We start from the raw sequence: 15,353 nt of genomic DNA, 5'->3' as shown, positions 1-15,353 counted from the left end.
CACCATGGTTTGATTAACAATCTACAACGAAATGCGGAAAATTGGAAATTTTGTCTGCAAATTAATTTCAACACGGTCCAGCCTGTATGACTTGATTCCAGCTTGCATATTTAAGTTTACTGCTCCAACAAAAACTGACGTCTTAGTCTAACCGGGGAAAATCCTCGATGCTATACGAAAATCTTAGTCTCGACCTTGAAACTCTGCTAAAATCGAGCCCTTTTGGTATTATCTATAGTGACGCATACAATATTAAAATCTTACACCTTTTCATTAACTATTACCTTTTCATGATCAGAAAGTTCCCATGAATATCTTATCAGAAGGCAACGGCATAGTTGCACGTCTCCGACGAAATAGTCTTGTCAATGCGTCACTGTGACATGCGTAAAGTCCCGTTTGAGTTACGTCAGAGAAATGAACAATAAAAGTATTTGAAAACGCTGATTACGGTGCTTCCCCGCTATTAAAATAAGAAATTCTTAGAGTCTCTCTCTATACAGTGTAAAAATACTCTAGTCTGTGTTTAAGGACTTACATCAGTTTTCATAACATCCCGTTAAGTTGCGTCAGGGAAGTGAATAACAAAAGTACCCAGACGCACCAGATATAGTGCCTTCCTGAGATAAGAGTGAAAGGCTCTTGGCGATTTGTTTTTGGATACAAACGAAATCATCAAATTAGTAACCAGCTGGAAAATTTTACAAAATCCTGGGGCATCCTGCCCTTGACTAAGGTATTTGGCCCAGCTCCATAAGGATTTAGTTGGCGAGTATTGTCCCTTTCCATCCCTTATATGACGCCTCATACGGAAGGAAAACCAAATGATTTACTACAAAAATTTATTGTTCTAAACGACGGGAAAATGGGGGCTTATAGAATAAATGCGTTTTTCAGTTTTTGGTGTATGATGTACGCATTTTTAAACCCACGGTGAATCAAAGATGGTCGCGTCTAATTGATCATACTTTTGATCATCGTAGAAAAAATGAACTTCCAAGAAGATAAACTGTACATACCAGGTCAACAGAAACACTGATTTGAATTCCACGTCGAAGTTAGGCAAAACGTCACCAGCTTTCGAGGCCTATATTCAATTTATTTTTGTGCCAATGGTCTACATAGTTAAGTAGGTTTGCATGGACCGCGATCGGTGTCGGTGCGTTGGATATAGGCTGTGATGATGACAGGACCTCTTTGTTTAGCATAGGTCTTCAGTCTCTTCATCTTCTCCTAGAAGCTGAAACGCTTAGGAGGTCCTAAGATCCTAAGGTCCACCAGAAGAGAAAAAATTTCCATCTCATGTATCTTAGATGATCTTTCGTAATCGTCTTCATAGCCTAGTCACCAGTGACAGGAAAAAGGATTTTATAGAGGATGGAATTCCCTCGTGGAGTGCAGGCTGGTTTATGCGCCAACCTCGTCGTTTCCTTGCGTTCTGTTGCTGGGGTATAGTCGCTATTATCTTTGACAGAGGTAGACTGGATGATGCTGCTTCCTACTCTTGTATGACTGTTTATAGTTTCATCAAAAGCTTTACCAGCACTGAAATGTCTCATATCATGTTTTTTTTTTTGACATTTTATATATCAGCTTTGCACAAAGTATTATGTAAATGTTTCTTAATCGCGTAAAACTTAATGCTCTTATTACTACAATAGAAACTTCTACCAATGCTTTTATAGCTACTGCTGCTGCTGCTTCAATTGCTATTCGTACTACTACTACCTTTACTACTACTACTGCTATTACTACTTCTACTGTACTTTCCGCTACTACTAAAGTTGCTCTCTTCACTTTTAAGGCTTTCAGTATGGCACCAGTGCCGCCCCTCGTTGGTTGACCATTGCGGAAGGTCCATATGAGCTCATGAACTATCTTTCATGGTAAGATTGTTCTACCAATGATACAGTTGTTGAACAAAAGTCGGTAATCTCATCAAGACATGCTTTTAAGTCAGTAACAGTTGATGTCGTCAGCTCCGGTCTCATTATTCACGTTTCGAATGATCGTGGACTTATTGTGCTGAGGTACCTTTCATAAGCAAAATATTATACCAAGTACTTACATAATTATTTGCTCTCTTCACCAACTTCACTAATTGGAGTGTTGCTGTATAACAGAATATTTAGTCTTCAGTAAATTCAGTTGGAATGAGCTCTCATCCCTCTTTGGTTCTCTTTCTGATTAGGTACTTGCTTATATCTTGATATTACAAGGGTTACACCGCTAATTTGTTTCCTTATTATGTCCTTTACATGAGGTGACCGATCCATCAGGTTTTACTAGTTCACTTGGTCCAGTTCAGTGGCCTCCACTTATTCCCAGAACATAAAGTCCATATCTCCTCAGGTGTCGAGAGACTAAGGCTGTTCTTGTCAACAACAACAACAACCACAACAACAGTTATTTAAATACAATAAAAAATTACAGCGGAACTAATGTGGTCGTGTATTTAAAAGTTAAAACATATTTTACTAGTGAATAAAAAGCTTAAAACTAATTAAAATAAATTGTCATTCCGTATATGATGCAAGCATTGTTAAAGCACATGTTTTGGTAAAGGGTTGTGTTACTGTTTTGACTTCTGCGATAAATTACATTTTGGACTTTCAAGTTGAAATTTTATTTCTTTGTTTCCATAAAATTTATTTCCATAAATAAATACTATGTCTTTTGCCTTTCTAATACACTTTATAAATATATTATAATTACAGGTAACTTTTCATGGACCTACACCAGCTATTTTCGCTAGTGCCTGAAAACTATATATAATATTAAAATAGATATCCAAATAATTTAAGATTAACTCGGGAGCTTGGTTTTTGAAACAATAAATAACAGATTCAAATTTCAGGATAATAGATAACAGCAAACTGTACTATGCAAATTTTGCACACAATTAAGTGAATTTGACCGACTAAACCACAAAAACCATTGGGCTGGGGTTTTTTTTCAGGTCTTATGTAAGACCTGAGAGGTTGCAATAGGCAAGGATTTACTGCCACATATCTCCTTGCAGACCAGTGGTATCTACAGTTATTTTGATAAACATTGTATCGTTCCGAATATAGCCACCTTGCCTCAGTTCCATGTGAGAAATAAATGTCGGGCAGCCAGATGCTATGTTCATGTCTGATGTGGGTCTTTTAAAGCTTGAGCTGTTAGGCTCAGGGCGAAACGCATCATACGCGTCCCGGATCCTGTCCTGGTCTATCAGTCGAAAGTGGACCTTTTGGAGAAACGGCCAAGGTAATAAAGCATCGTATTCACCCCTCATGACAACAAAGAACATTGACAAATGCGTTCCTTTGCCAATGCCGTCTCCATTGGGGTAGAGACGAGCACATACTTTGTACCCAAATCGTCCTACGTAGAAAGGAGGGCTGTAAATAGATAGAGTCTTTCCAGTAACAGCCTCTTGGAAGCGTTGGCTGTAGCGGTCGATCTTCCAAAAGTAGGTGCCATTATACGATGTAGCCTCCAGCATTTGAATCTGCATATCATGATCGGACAATTGAATGTCGTGCAGTGCTAGTTGGTGCTCATTCCTGTCTAGCCGGCGCTCGGACTCACGAGTGACAAACACGTCGGATTTTGGACGGTAGTTACTCGCACCTTTCGGCATGGCAGGGGATAATTTCAAACGAGCCACTTCACCCTGAAGACTACTCACCTCCTTCTCGTGTTCTCGTAGAGTGTTCATTATTTCTTCCATCTGAGACGAGACAACATCCCCTTTAGTTCTAGATGCCTCAAAAACCTTCAAATCGGCAAGCAGTTTCTCAGTTGTCCTCTTTTGTTCGACGATGGAGTTTTCTACGTGGGATAATTTTGTCTGTTGCGTTTGTATGTTTTGTCTTGCAGCTGCCAACACCTCTGCTTGATTTTGTAGTTGATGTTCTAAAGCACTTTTTTCTTGTTCTAGAAGATATATCTTCTCTTCCATCTGTTTTGATTTCTCGTTACATTCATGGCTTGAATAGCTCATCATTTTAAGATGAGACTTGATATTCTCAGCAATGTGTTGATCGATTGTTTGTTTAGTGCCCTGTAGAAAAAGAAAAACTGATTTAGATCGTGGCAATACAAATTGCACAAGGTGGTCTTTACGTTGGGTCCGATAAGCTATTCTCTGCTCTTAGATCCTTTTTCGCTCAGATATTTATAAATCATATTTTGGGACGAAAGATCAAACAGATAGATAAGAAGTAAACAGCTAACCTTAAATTCACAGCCATGAGCACTGAAAGGACATAGATGTTCAGCTCTAAGACAACGTGTGGTCATGTGTTCTTTCATCATGTCTCTTGGTATACCTTCTTCACCACAGTTCAAGAAGCAATGGATTGGAAACTTAGGGCAGATATCCAAATGGTCCTTTAGAAGATATAAAATATAAGTTGAGGTCAAGTTGAGCTTTTATGAAGTATAGACGATATGATTATATTATTTACACCTTGTTCATATCAGACCAAACCAAACTGATGTAAATTTCGAAAATATAAACTTCATGTACATATACGTGAACCTCAACTGGTATTTCTCTACAGTCTTCATATTTTGAGACAAAAGTCCAGCATGTCAGTGTTAATCCGTATCGGTTTCTTGAAGATATAGATTTAAAATAAAATTTAATTTTCATAATTTGTTTTTGTTTTAACGATGGAGCTGATCATCTTACCTTCATATTGCTATGCCGAACTTTACCACCACAGTAAGTACACGCCACTGCCCTGTTGATACAATCTTGTTCCCTGTGCGCTGTGAGCTGTCTCCTCTCCACAGTTTCACCGCACGCTTGACATTTCACATTACCGTGCTGACAGCTATCTTCGTGAGCCTGTTAAAATAAATAGCATGAAGCTTAAATAACAGTTTATTTTAAAATATGCTTTTGCGTAGTAATTTTTTTTCTATTTTTTACTTCTTCTTGCTACTTCACACCTCAGTTGTGACTTGCAGGCAGGTATTTACATTTAGAAGTGTTAGGAAGTCACGCCACTCTTATCATTTGAATTATGAGTTTTTCTGGGATAGTCTTAAAGTTTTAAATAGAAATCTCTATGTTTTATCGTTACACGGGCAATAAGCTCCCTCAATATTAGAATTCAGCACCTCTCTAGGCTGTCGTGTTTGATAGAAATTTCTAGCCGAGACAATTTGATTGAAAATTTCGCAACATGTTTGCGTGCGTGACCAACCATGGTTATTGCATTTTCTAGAAGCTTTTCGAAGATTTTGCACCTTCCGGCGGCGAGATATACCTCACGGCCATCTTAGCCAAGCAAAATTAGAGTTAATTGCCTGAAATTTTGCAGATTTCAACCAACCAAAGGCTGTATTTTAAGATTTGAAGGCAAGCAAGTTGACTACGTCGCATTATTTGGGTAGATCGATTAAGGTGCATGCAAATTTTAAACTGATTACCTTTAGATGTCTGAGCTCCCCTTTCCAATCGCATCCCTTTTTATTAAATCGGCAGAAACACTGGAGATTAAGAACTTCTCTCTCACAGCATTTATCCCTAAAAGATTGCTGCCTTGAAATTGATTCACCGTCTTTCGGACATCTTGGGTCTTCTTGTCTGAAAGAGAAAATTAGAAGTTAACTATAACTATAAAATCCATTATTTCATTCAGCACCTATTCTTAGTATATCCTAATTCGACAGAACCAGATAGCTTCTCCCATCCGAGGCAGAGAAAGTGTTGGGTGTATGTCGGAAGTAGTGGTTTCATTTACACCTGTAAATGGACACTTTCAGCCGTCAAATAGAAATGTAAATAACGCAGATTTCAATTTTTTCTGAAGCGCTTTCGTTGCGGGCGGAAAGCAGGAGTGGATAAGAAATAACTAGTCAAAGATAAATTTCTACCAACCCTAAAACACGTTCCAGACAATCCCTACAAAATCGATGTCCACATGATGTCTGCCAGGGCTCATCGAAAACCTTCTTGCAGATCGGGCAATTGAGCCTCTCGTCTACTCTGTCTACGAATTTCATATCAGTATCCACCGTTGCGTCGATTGTGACAACCATAGTTCACTCAATGAAATGAGTCAGTAAAGTGTCCACAGCTTTCCACTGAATATATACTCTATATGAAGATGAACACACAAACTTTAGTAAATATAGCTTCTACTCTACCATTTTTATACATATCTAGATAGAGTTTATCGATTGATATTGATTTTATCGGCACTTTCTGTTGAATATTCACATAGGGAATAGCCGTCTTACTCCGATTTGGACCTTATAACACAGTACGTGACATCATGCAAAGTTGTGTAACACCACTTAATTCGCATGACTTGTCCCGTATTACATTCTCTCTGCTGCCAAAGACGTCGATAAATAATCCTACATTTAGAGTTACACTACGAAATTCGAGCGAAAGACGGAATTGAAGGGCTCATCGAAGAATTGCTATAATTAAAGCTCAAGATGGCTAACGAGTTTCACTGGTGTCGGATGCCATTCCCGAACGATTTAGCCTACACGTAGCCGTACCCTTCCCCCGCCTAAGGTGAAAGGTCTACGCAGACCTGACGCCAGTCATGTTCCGTGACGTCACTCTTTTGCAAGGAAATATATAATGACTTTTTTATTGGTAAACCTTCAACTTTCGGTCTCTTTGCGAACGGTGCTGCGAAGCCATTAGATTAAAGTTAGCTGTTTCTTAAAGCGATTCTTTCGACTGAGAAAAGAGTCGCTCTTTCTTCACGCTTGCTGCGTAACTATCTCTTGGAGAAATCGGTTAAAACTTTAAGATTAAGCGGCAAATGATCCAAATTTCTTCGACGACCGTGGCACTGTTTACAAATGCAAGCTGAAACCGCGTTGAAGTTGAGATCTTGTTCTGTCAGCGCGGGGCTAATCGAACATCGTCCTCTTCTCACTCTAATCAAAAATCGTTCATAATCTTTTCCTACATCCTTAAAGCAAAGTATATGTTTGAACTCGGACGCTGAATTGCAAGTTTACCCGAAAAATTGAAAATGACTTCACTTCAATGTTGTTGTTTATCTCGATAACCTTCACGCTTACACGTGCCACTTCGTAAAAACAATTATCAAGTGACACTATTTTGCATAAATTAGTGACGTCAAGGAACACCATTGGTAACAGGTTTACGTAAACTTTCCCTCGCTTCCGTTTCACCTTGTCGGGGAACGAACGATTGAGCAACAACCTAATTATCATTAGTGGTTCCATTTTGTTTCAGGCAAGGCCTTGATCAAAGTGCAAAACTGCCTCGTAAGAGTTTCTGATGTATGAATAAACGTTTCATAACTTATGTGGGATATTGATCAAATGAAGCCTTTAAGTGCTACTGTGGTTCTTTCTTTATTCACTCCGAGCTTTCGCCGTTCTACGGCATCATCAGGGAGGACGATAAAATATTTGCGCTATGGTTTTAAACGTTGGAGGTGCCACTGTAAATTAGCATAATGTAAAACTAGCCAGTAGGACGCGTTTCATAACTTAGTTTACAACAAATATATAATTATTCAAACGTTTTCGGCCAATAATTTTACACAAGTATGGAAACGGGCCGAAGTCACGCAACAGTTCAGATGCGAGAGATTGCAGTAAAAAGGTAGAATATTTTTTACAGAAAGTCTTACCTTTGTCCAACTTCTATCACTTGCCTCCCTTCATCGTTAAGTTTAATACTTCAATAATGATATGACGTTACAATTTAGCCGTGATAGCTCCTCAGCCTGAAATCAATGTCAACCAGAACCTTCTATCACCACAAAATTTATGTAACTTTCTAGATTAGCGGGTTGTGTGAATTTTCTATATACTACCTGTGCTAAAACAGTCCCTATGAGTATTTTTACATAACCTGAAAGGTTGCATGTACGTATTCGACTGAAAATAACCTCAAATGCTCCCTATTTCGGTTTCATTGCGTCAGAGAATCATTAGGACCTTGAAATTCGTTTCGCGACAGAAGCATGGGGAATCTTCTTGAATTCTTCATCCGCGACCATATTCAGGAAGTTTACTGACAAAACAGATCTCAAGGAAGAGTAAAAGTTGTTTAATAGACAATGACCGTCTGATTTTTAAAATTTATGACCAGCGGAAACTCTGAAATCCTAATATGCAATTTGCTATAAATAGGCACACAAAATGAAAGTCACACGCGAGCACAATTGAAAGAAAGGGGTTTTAGAAAGTTTGCTTAAATAGATTTTTCAGTTTTATTTTTTGTCCATCCCTCTTAAGCAAGGCCTCCTTTTCACAATCAATGGTTGCCAAATGTCGCAAAAGGTAAGGAAATGATGATGCGTAGCGTGTGCCGCCGATATTCAAGTGCATCTTGACATTACCCACTGTTATTCTGTAGGGTCGAGGAAAAAGGACGTAGAAAGCTATAGACAACTATACAACATTAGTTATAGTAATATTATTTCACTATGATGCTGTTTCAGTGTGGAAAGAGAAATAAGGTAGTGTAGCGTTACGTCAATGGAAAGGGGTTTTCGGTGGCAGGGTTTTCACGATTGTATCGATCGAAAGTACTTGTATTTACATTTGCATTCATTTAGTTGAACCTTAAAGGGATTTAGGATTCTTTACTATGTGACGTAAAACACTGCCTCGTTGAGCTCCTTACCCAAGAGAAGGGCTTTGATTCAAAGCTTCGCAAACCATGCGTATTATTTCTTTGTTGGTCGATCGACTCGCATAAATAGCGAACATATCGAAACATGACAAAGCTCACGATAAAGCATATGATTCTCGAATAAACTAAGTAGTGTTTCTCTATTGGTAGACTGACCTGCCTGAAATGTCCATTCGATGCGGAGACAACATGGCCTTAGTGTTCCGCGTCCTTGACGAATGATTTGAAATAGTTTTTATCGAGTTTAAATGTTTCTGTCTACATGAAATAGAAGTCGGTAATGCTGAAGGAAACGAAAAGCTCATAAGTGCGCGTGATAAAATTTCATGCACAGCATATGATGTGGGGTTGAGTTCAAAGTAAAAACGTGACTAAATTGCTGTCGCCATCACGCGCTAAGAGGACGTAAATAATAGTAAATTCACGCTTCCGCTCTGAATGGGACTACAAAGAAATGATTCTTACTCAATGACGTAAAAAAAATGCCTATTTCCCAATTTGGTAGAGGAAGTTCCAGACCTTTTTGAGTATTATTTATAGATATGTATATATATATATATATATACATCTTTTTTTTCATCCTTTCTTCCTATTGTTTTTGTTTTTGTCTTTCCATGTTTTTCGTTTTAGCAGGCGACAGGTGGTAAGACATCGCCCTGACTAGCCGAATTTCCGATCACGTTTCTAAAACCGTTAAGACAGAGTTGAACATCGACGGCCTTATATGAGCATGCTTACAGATTCAAACGGTGGAAACCACGTCACTAAATTTCTCTCTTACATTAGGCGGATCCATCATTACAGCCCATGGTTTCCTAAAGCTGTTGACATCAAAAACGTCGACAACCACTCCATGTTGTACCTCTAAACAGCCCTTGTAGACTTAACGACATTGGCAAAGAAATAGAAATGTCAAGGATCTTTGTGGTAATATAAGTTGAATAAAGCAAATAATTTAGTGTTAACAACTGAGTTGAAAACGTTAATTAGCCACCGTAAAGGGTAAAAAAGCTGACGTTTTGAGCGTGGATGATGGATGAAGGGCTAACGCTCGAAACGTCAGCTTTTTTACCCTTTACAGTGGCTAATTTACGTTTTCAACTCAGTTGTTAACACTAAATTACTTGCTATACCCTCCCACCGACGCAGCACCACAGTTTCTTTAGAAACTTACCCCTTTATTAAGTTGAATATAGTTGAATATTTTAAATCCGGGCACTCTCCAGAAATTATAATAATAAATTATGCCATGTTCTCGTGCTGCATGCTTTGTAGCCTAAGTGTAGCCGCAACATCCCCCGCCGGATGGTGAAACGGAGGCGAGGGAACGTCTATGACAACTAGACGCTAATCGTGTTCCGTGAGGTCATTCTAATTTATGCAAAATATCCCTTGATAATGTTTTTTTGCGATGTCTGGAAAGGGTTAACTGACGACTGACAAATGGCCAAAATTTTAACTGACAACTGACAAATCGCTGAAAATCTAACTGACAACTGACATTTGTGGTGGGCTTTTACAGACAGCTGAAAAAAGACCGGATCGCCCTCAATATCCTAAAAACTGGATGTAAAACGAGGACGGTTGATTTATTTTGTCCAAATAAAGTACGTTTTTTATTACATTTCAGTAGGAGTACGCCAGAGTGTCATATTTCATAAATAATTGCCGCGTGGACAATCCACATCAAGGTCATATTTCACACATCGGTTATATGATCTTAGACACCCAACTCGATCGTCAACTTACGCGATGCTAATAACTTTTGTAAGCAGTTATCGAATTGATTCGGAAACGGCATTTGAGCGTCGTAGAAGCCACATTCCTAGTAATGATGTAGACACCGTACTGGTGCTGAAAAAGCACCTTATTTTGTTCCTTGGTCTAAAGGAATTGTCCAGTAAATATGGCCTCAGAGATTTTGATGTAAAACTTTATCGCATGGCTCCGAAATCAGGAGGGAAGAGCGACAATTTTGCCCTAACTACGGACGAGCAATGGAATCTGGAGCTTCCGACCATGATGGCTGGAACAGGAAACGAATTAAACAGTATGTATGGGAATGTTTGGTATTTGGCATCGATATAAATATATTTGAGTTAAAAGCCTAGACTGTGATATAGAACGCCTAAAGATACCGATTTATGAGCGCTCAGAACTTTCTCATTCTTGATCTCATTTAGACTATGTTTTATGTAGATTATGAATGACATAGCTAAAGTGGTCAATTTTGCCTCTAGACAATCGGCCCTTACACATACACAAAAGCCAAAAGGTCACGAACGTTTATTGCCTTTCATTACAATGTACCACCCAGCAGTTAAAAAACCACGTAACTGAACCAATTACTTTTTTTAATGAACCATAAAATTCGTCATAAGTGTAGTAATCCGCTTATTTATTCTTGACATTAAGTTTATTTCGACTTTAGAAAACAATTGGTATCAATCATATTAAATTATGTATTTGACAACTTAATAATCTTGTTAGAACGTCATAAAAAGTTGTACCTTAGAGGCTGTACCTTTACAGAAGCTGTACTTTGAAAGAAGCTACGAGTAAAATCTATAAGGCCTTTTAACTGTTTATAGCGATAAATTTATTTTATCCCCAGAAGCTTCGCACGTCATCCCCTAGCCCCACCTTCTAAAAAAAATGAATAGTTTCTGGACCATACTGACTTGAAATTTTACACTTGGTAATTCCTAAATCGATTAATGCCTTACACAAGAGAAAATTAATTTCATATCATGACTGTGCACCACTGAGGCCTTGCATTAATAAAAAGGTTACTCTGGTATGTTCCACTAATTACTTTAAGTCGGATATGTTTGCAGCAAAGGATAAAAAATGAATTATTATTACTATTATCATCTTTACTATTTTGTTACATACTCTTAAATAAATTTGAAACTTTACACTTTAAGATGAAAAGTTGATTTGGCCCAAAAAAGGGGGCCAAAATATTGACCCCATTGTAAGGGCCAAATTGGGCATGTGAAGAGCCAATTTGGGAAATAATGGAGTCACATTAGAATTAAAAGTGGCCAAAAAGGCCCCCAAAATTTCAGCCCTCTCACAAATGACCCCTTAAAAATAGCCAATTCAGCTCCAATGAGGGCCACTTCAGAAGTAGAGGGCTCTTTCCTCTCTATGCTGATTTTCCCCCTTACAGTCAAATAATGAAAATACATTACACACTTCATCTTTCAAACACTCATTTATTAGGTTCTTGATATTGTTTATGTGAAGACCTTTTACATTGCATGATTTTACAGTTATTTAAGAATCTTAATTGTGGTATAAAACAGACAAACTTCGAAACATCACGTGAATAGAATAGAATAGAACATACATACGTATTTAACATTAATTCAACCATTTTCTAAAATAGATCTCTTCCGTAAATCAGTATACTTCTTAACAGTGCAAACATTGCGAGAAACTACAACTAAGAAAATTATCAAAATAAGACAGAGGCAACAAATGGTCCAGTTCCTGCACAAGAATGTTGATCTTGTTTGATTTGTGCATATGAAAAAGAAAGAGCCTTGTAAGAATACATGCACTCATATTGCTACTTTAGATATTATCAAAATATAAACTATCAGCAAGTACTACCTCAGGCATTTGTCAAGTCATTGAAAACAGATGAAAAAAATGAGCAAAGTAACCCAATGAGAGCATCAAGAATCTTTTCTTGTGGGAAGTGGGAAGTGACAAATTACACTTCCCTCAGTTACCATGTTCAGGAGATTGATGTATTGAAGATCTCTAACAATTAAAATTTGTGCTGGACGTAATCTCTGATTGCTGAATCAACATCAGCTACTCTATACAACAAAAACAAGTTTTACAACCATATTAAAATCAAGCCAAAGTGCAAAAAGTGCCTGTAGCCAGTAAAAAAAATAAGAATATAAGAATATATATATATATATATATATATAAATGTGGGGGTAGAGTCTACCTTGGCATAAAGTGCTCAATGCTGTGGTAGCAGAGCTAAGTATACATAAGTTAAAGAATTAAAGATGATGCATCAATTCTCTGTGACTCTAAGTTTTGCACCTAAGTGCTGTGTTCTGTCCAACAGGCCCTGAAACTCAGAGTTACAGAGAATCGATGTATGTATATATATATATATATATATATATATATATATATATATAATGTTTTTCTAAAACTATAAGCTAATTACTAGAAATGGAAGTGGAAGTTTAGCTCAATGTGTGTAATTTGTCTCCCCTTCAAGACTTGAAAAAATAATGTACGACTCCCAAAATATCTGAAAAGAATCAGCTATTCCATGTGCAATATTTATCTAATGGTTTGACAACAGGAAATTTTCAAAAAATTGCAAAATCAAAAAAACTTAACAAAAAGGCAAAATTAAACACAACTCGAAAGAGCTTGAACCTTTGTATCTAGACGTCATTAGCAAATGGGCTCAGAAATTTTAGCTGTTCATCTTAGTACCAAATTACTTTTGGAATTTTACCTCCAAAATGGTCACAACTTCATTCAATGCATATGTGATAGCAAACACACAAGAACAAAGGTCATGAACTTAAAGGTGAGAGAAATTTTTAGTTTAAGGCAAGAGATTCAGCACCACAAAATTGTCTCTCTTCACTGCAATCAGAGGAGGCAAAGCAAGAGATTTTTAAACCATACCAATCCATTCAGTTTCCAAGTCGACTTAGTCTAGTATCCTGCTAGCCATACAAGGATACTCTGCAATAATTTTTTTTTTTCAATCCACTGCTGCTCAGAGTACTTTGGGCTGCTAGTGAGATATCCCTTCTGGATATCCAACTTTACTGAGGTAGAGATCTGTACAAAAAAATAAACAAATGAGCAAATTAATTTGTTGTTGGAGAACAGTAAACTTTTGCAACTACAAAGTTGAAAAATATATGTAAGCAAACTGTGCATAAAAAGTAAAAACACAATAATGGTGATCATCAATGATGTATTTTCACCAAACTGTATATGTACTTATCAAGAAAAGAAATCATACCTCTATGCACTTCAGTTTTAGTTCAGTATTCATGAATTAATAAGGATTGCTTGTAGACTAAAAAAACAAAACAAAGAAAAGTTTCTCACCCTCGATGGTAGTTGGAATTTTGAAAGCCATCCAGGAGGAACCTACAGGTAAATATTTGTTTTCAAAAAATTAAGCTGTCTGATAACATCCTGTCAATTCACTAATTTTTTAATTTACCAGATTTAAACATTGGGTTTACTTTGTTTTATGCATGGTGCAAGTAAATACATATCTAATATATTTCAATAAAAATAAAGCAAATCTCACCATTTTTGAAGGTGCTATCCCCGAGATTTCTCACTTTTAACTGACCAACTGGCACCTTGTGTGTTTTCCTTTAGGATAAAATCGAAAGAAAGTAATCGATAATGTACTCTTCATCATCCTGCTAAGTTTAATATATAAGTACTTACTTCGACAATGTTCAGTTCTGTCGCTTCGTCCGTAAAACAAAGATCCTTGGGCGATTTACCCTTTTCTTTCGGTGCCGATGTCACATCTAAATTTACGTGATCGCTTATGTTTTCTGAATCATCAATCGACGTTTCAAACGTCTTACTCGACAGACTTGGTTCTGCACGCTGAAAGAGAGAGAGCCAAAAAAATTAGCTTAAGGGGATGCAAACAAAGACATAGACATAAAAATATCAGTTCATCTTTTCAAGAAAAAGATTAAGAATTCAGAGTGAGAGATCCTAAAATCAGAGAATCTTGAAATAAATTAAATCCATCTCGTGCAAACGCAGTATTCGAACTGTAACCGTCTCTAACTCTCGGCGCCAAAATTGGGTCACATGACTTTAGTTGTGAAACCACTGAGACTCAGCAAGGCTCAGGAGAAAAGGCGAACCATTCATGCGTCAAATTCTCTTGTGGGAAAATTAATTATCGTAAAAAAGAAGAAAAACTCTTGTCATCTCTAGGTTCAACGTTCATTGCAATCAATTTCTTTAACTTTAGACGCTCTTTTATAATAGGAATGTAGTGCCTTGGTACTTCTGCATCTTGAGCGATGGCAAGGAGATCTTGGCCATCGCAACAGTCCTTTTCTGCAAGATAAGATACGAACGAAGATCAATGGAGCGCTCAAGTTTGTGCATGTAAGTTTGCACTAAAATGTGTTGTTACTGTTCGCTGCTGTAATTCATTATTGTGTCCGACGCACGCGGTCTAGGTTCGACTATACGATACGCAGAAGGAGATGCTATGACGCACTAGTAAAAGAAGGACGAATTTTGGAGAGAAACACCTTTTATGAAAAAATTTTACTCATTAAAAAATTCACAGCATAAAGTTGAGTAAGTCAATCGATAGTTTATTGTGCCGGTTTCGACCGAGCGAAAAATTTACGGGTTATTGCCTGTTTCCTTACTCGGAACTGTTTAGATCAAATGACCACCACAAACCGTGTAATACTAAGCCAAGCTTTAATAATCATTCGATCTAAAAGAAATACATTTATAATTCGCAATTAGAACAAACGCAAATCAAGTCTTTATCTTGTAACTAAATTAAAAAACTTCAATATAAACTTACTTCTGTGGCGGGTCGTTACAACAGTCTCACTCTACGGGTTAGCAGATTCTCCAGGTAAGCGGATTTAGAGACAGAAAAACGATAACAAAATAACTTCTTTCCCACTTCGATTCTGCTGAAAAA

At 37.4% G+C, this 15,353-nt stretch overlaps 1 protein-coding gene and 2 long non-coding RNA genes across 7 annotated transcripts; 1 reads left to right on the top strand and 2 right to left on the bottom strand.

Moving 5' to 3' along the window:
* Window positions 1-2,629: 2,629 nt before the first annotated feature.
* LOC131776928 (TNF receptor-associated factor 3-like) lies at window positions 2,630-9,075 on the bottom strand. 5 transcript variants are annotated; one of them, XM_066169791.1, is made up of 7 exons: window positions 8,798-9,075; window positions 7,632-7,727; window positions 5,882-6,100; window positions 5,431-5,587; window positions 4,685-4,843; window positions 4,225-4,380; window positions 2,630-4,051 (listed from the first exon to the last, which is right to left on the bottom strand). In XM_066169791.1, exons 3-7 carry the CDS (start codon window positions 6,040-6,042, stop codon window positions 2,999-3,001), a joined length of 1,686 nt encoding a protein of 561 aa, XP_066025888.1. In that variant the 5' UTR covers window positions 6,043-6,100; window positions 7,632-7,727; window positions 8,798-9,075; the 3' UTR covers window positions 2,630-2,998. The 5 variants fall into 5 exon arrangements, with proteins under 5 accessions (XP_066025888.1, XP_066025889.1, XP_066025891.1 ...); XM_066169792.1 differs by lacking the exon at window positions 8,798-9,075 and adding an exon at window positions 7,942-8,029; XM_066169794.1 differs by lacking the exon at window positions 8,798-9,075 and adding an exon at window positions 7,893-7,907.
* LOC136282332 (uncharacterized) lies at window positions 8,028-11,675 on the top strand. The gene is made up of 3 exons (XR_010718213.1): window positions 8,028-8,286; window positions 9,428-9,568; window positions 10,272-11,675. It is a non-coding gene; the product is annotated as an uncharacterized lncRNA (long non-coding RNA).
* A 1,448-nt stretch (window positions 11,676-13,123) lies between these two features.
* Window positions 13,124-15,342, bottom strand: LOC131786713 (uncharacterized). The gene is made up of 4 exons (XR_009340391.2): window positions 14,108-15,342; window positions 13,962-14,029; window positions 13,754-13,795; window positions 13,124-13,477 (listed from the first exon to the last, which is right to left on the bottom strand). It is a non-coding gene; the product is annotated as an uncharacterized lncRNA (long non-coding RNA).
* Between the last annotated feature and the right edge of the window lie 11 nt (window positions 15,343-15,353).

Source organism: Pocillopora verrucosa, chromosome 7 (genome assembly GCF_036669915.1).
Source record: "Pocillopora verrucosa isolate sample1 chromosome 7, ASM3666991v2, whole genome shotgun sequence".
Lineage (NCBI taxonomy): Eukaryota > Metazoa > Cnidaria > Anthozoa > Scleractinia > Pocilloporidae > Pocillopora > Pocillopora verrucosa.
The sequence above is the reverse complement of the archived record's forward strand: the minus strand, read 5'-3'. Positions and strand labels throughout refer to the sequence as shown.

Bases quoted from the DNA above. Each gene is read 5' to 3' on its own strand.
- LOC131776928 (XM_066169791.1), bottom strand. From the start codon at position 6,042: ATGGTTGTCACAATCGACGCAACGGTGGATACTGATATGAAATTCGTA. The intron at 5,588-5,881 runs GTTGGTAGAAAT...TTTCTCTTTCAG, and splicing joins TGTCTGGAACGTGTTTTAGG to ACAAGAAGACCCAAGATGTC. The intron at 4,381-4,684 runs GTAAGATGATCA...TATCTTCTAAAG, and splicing joins TTCGGCATAGCAATATGAAG to GACCATTTGGATATCTGCCC.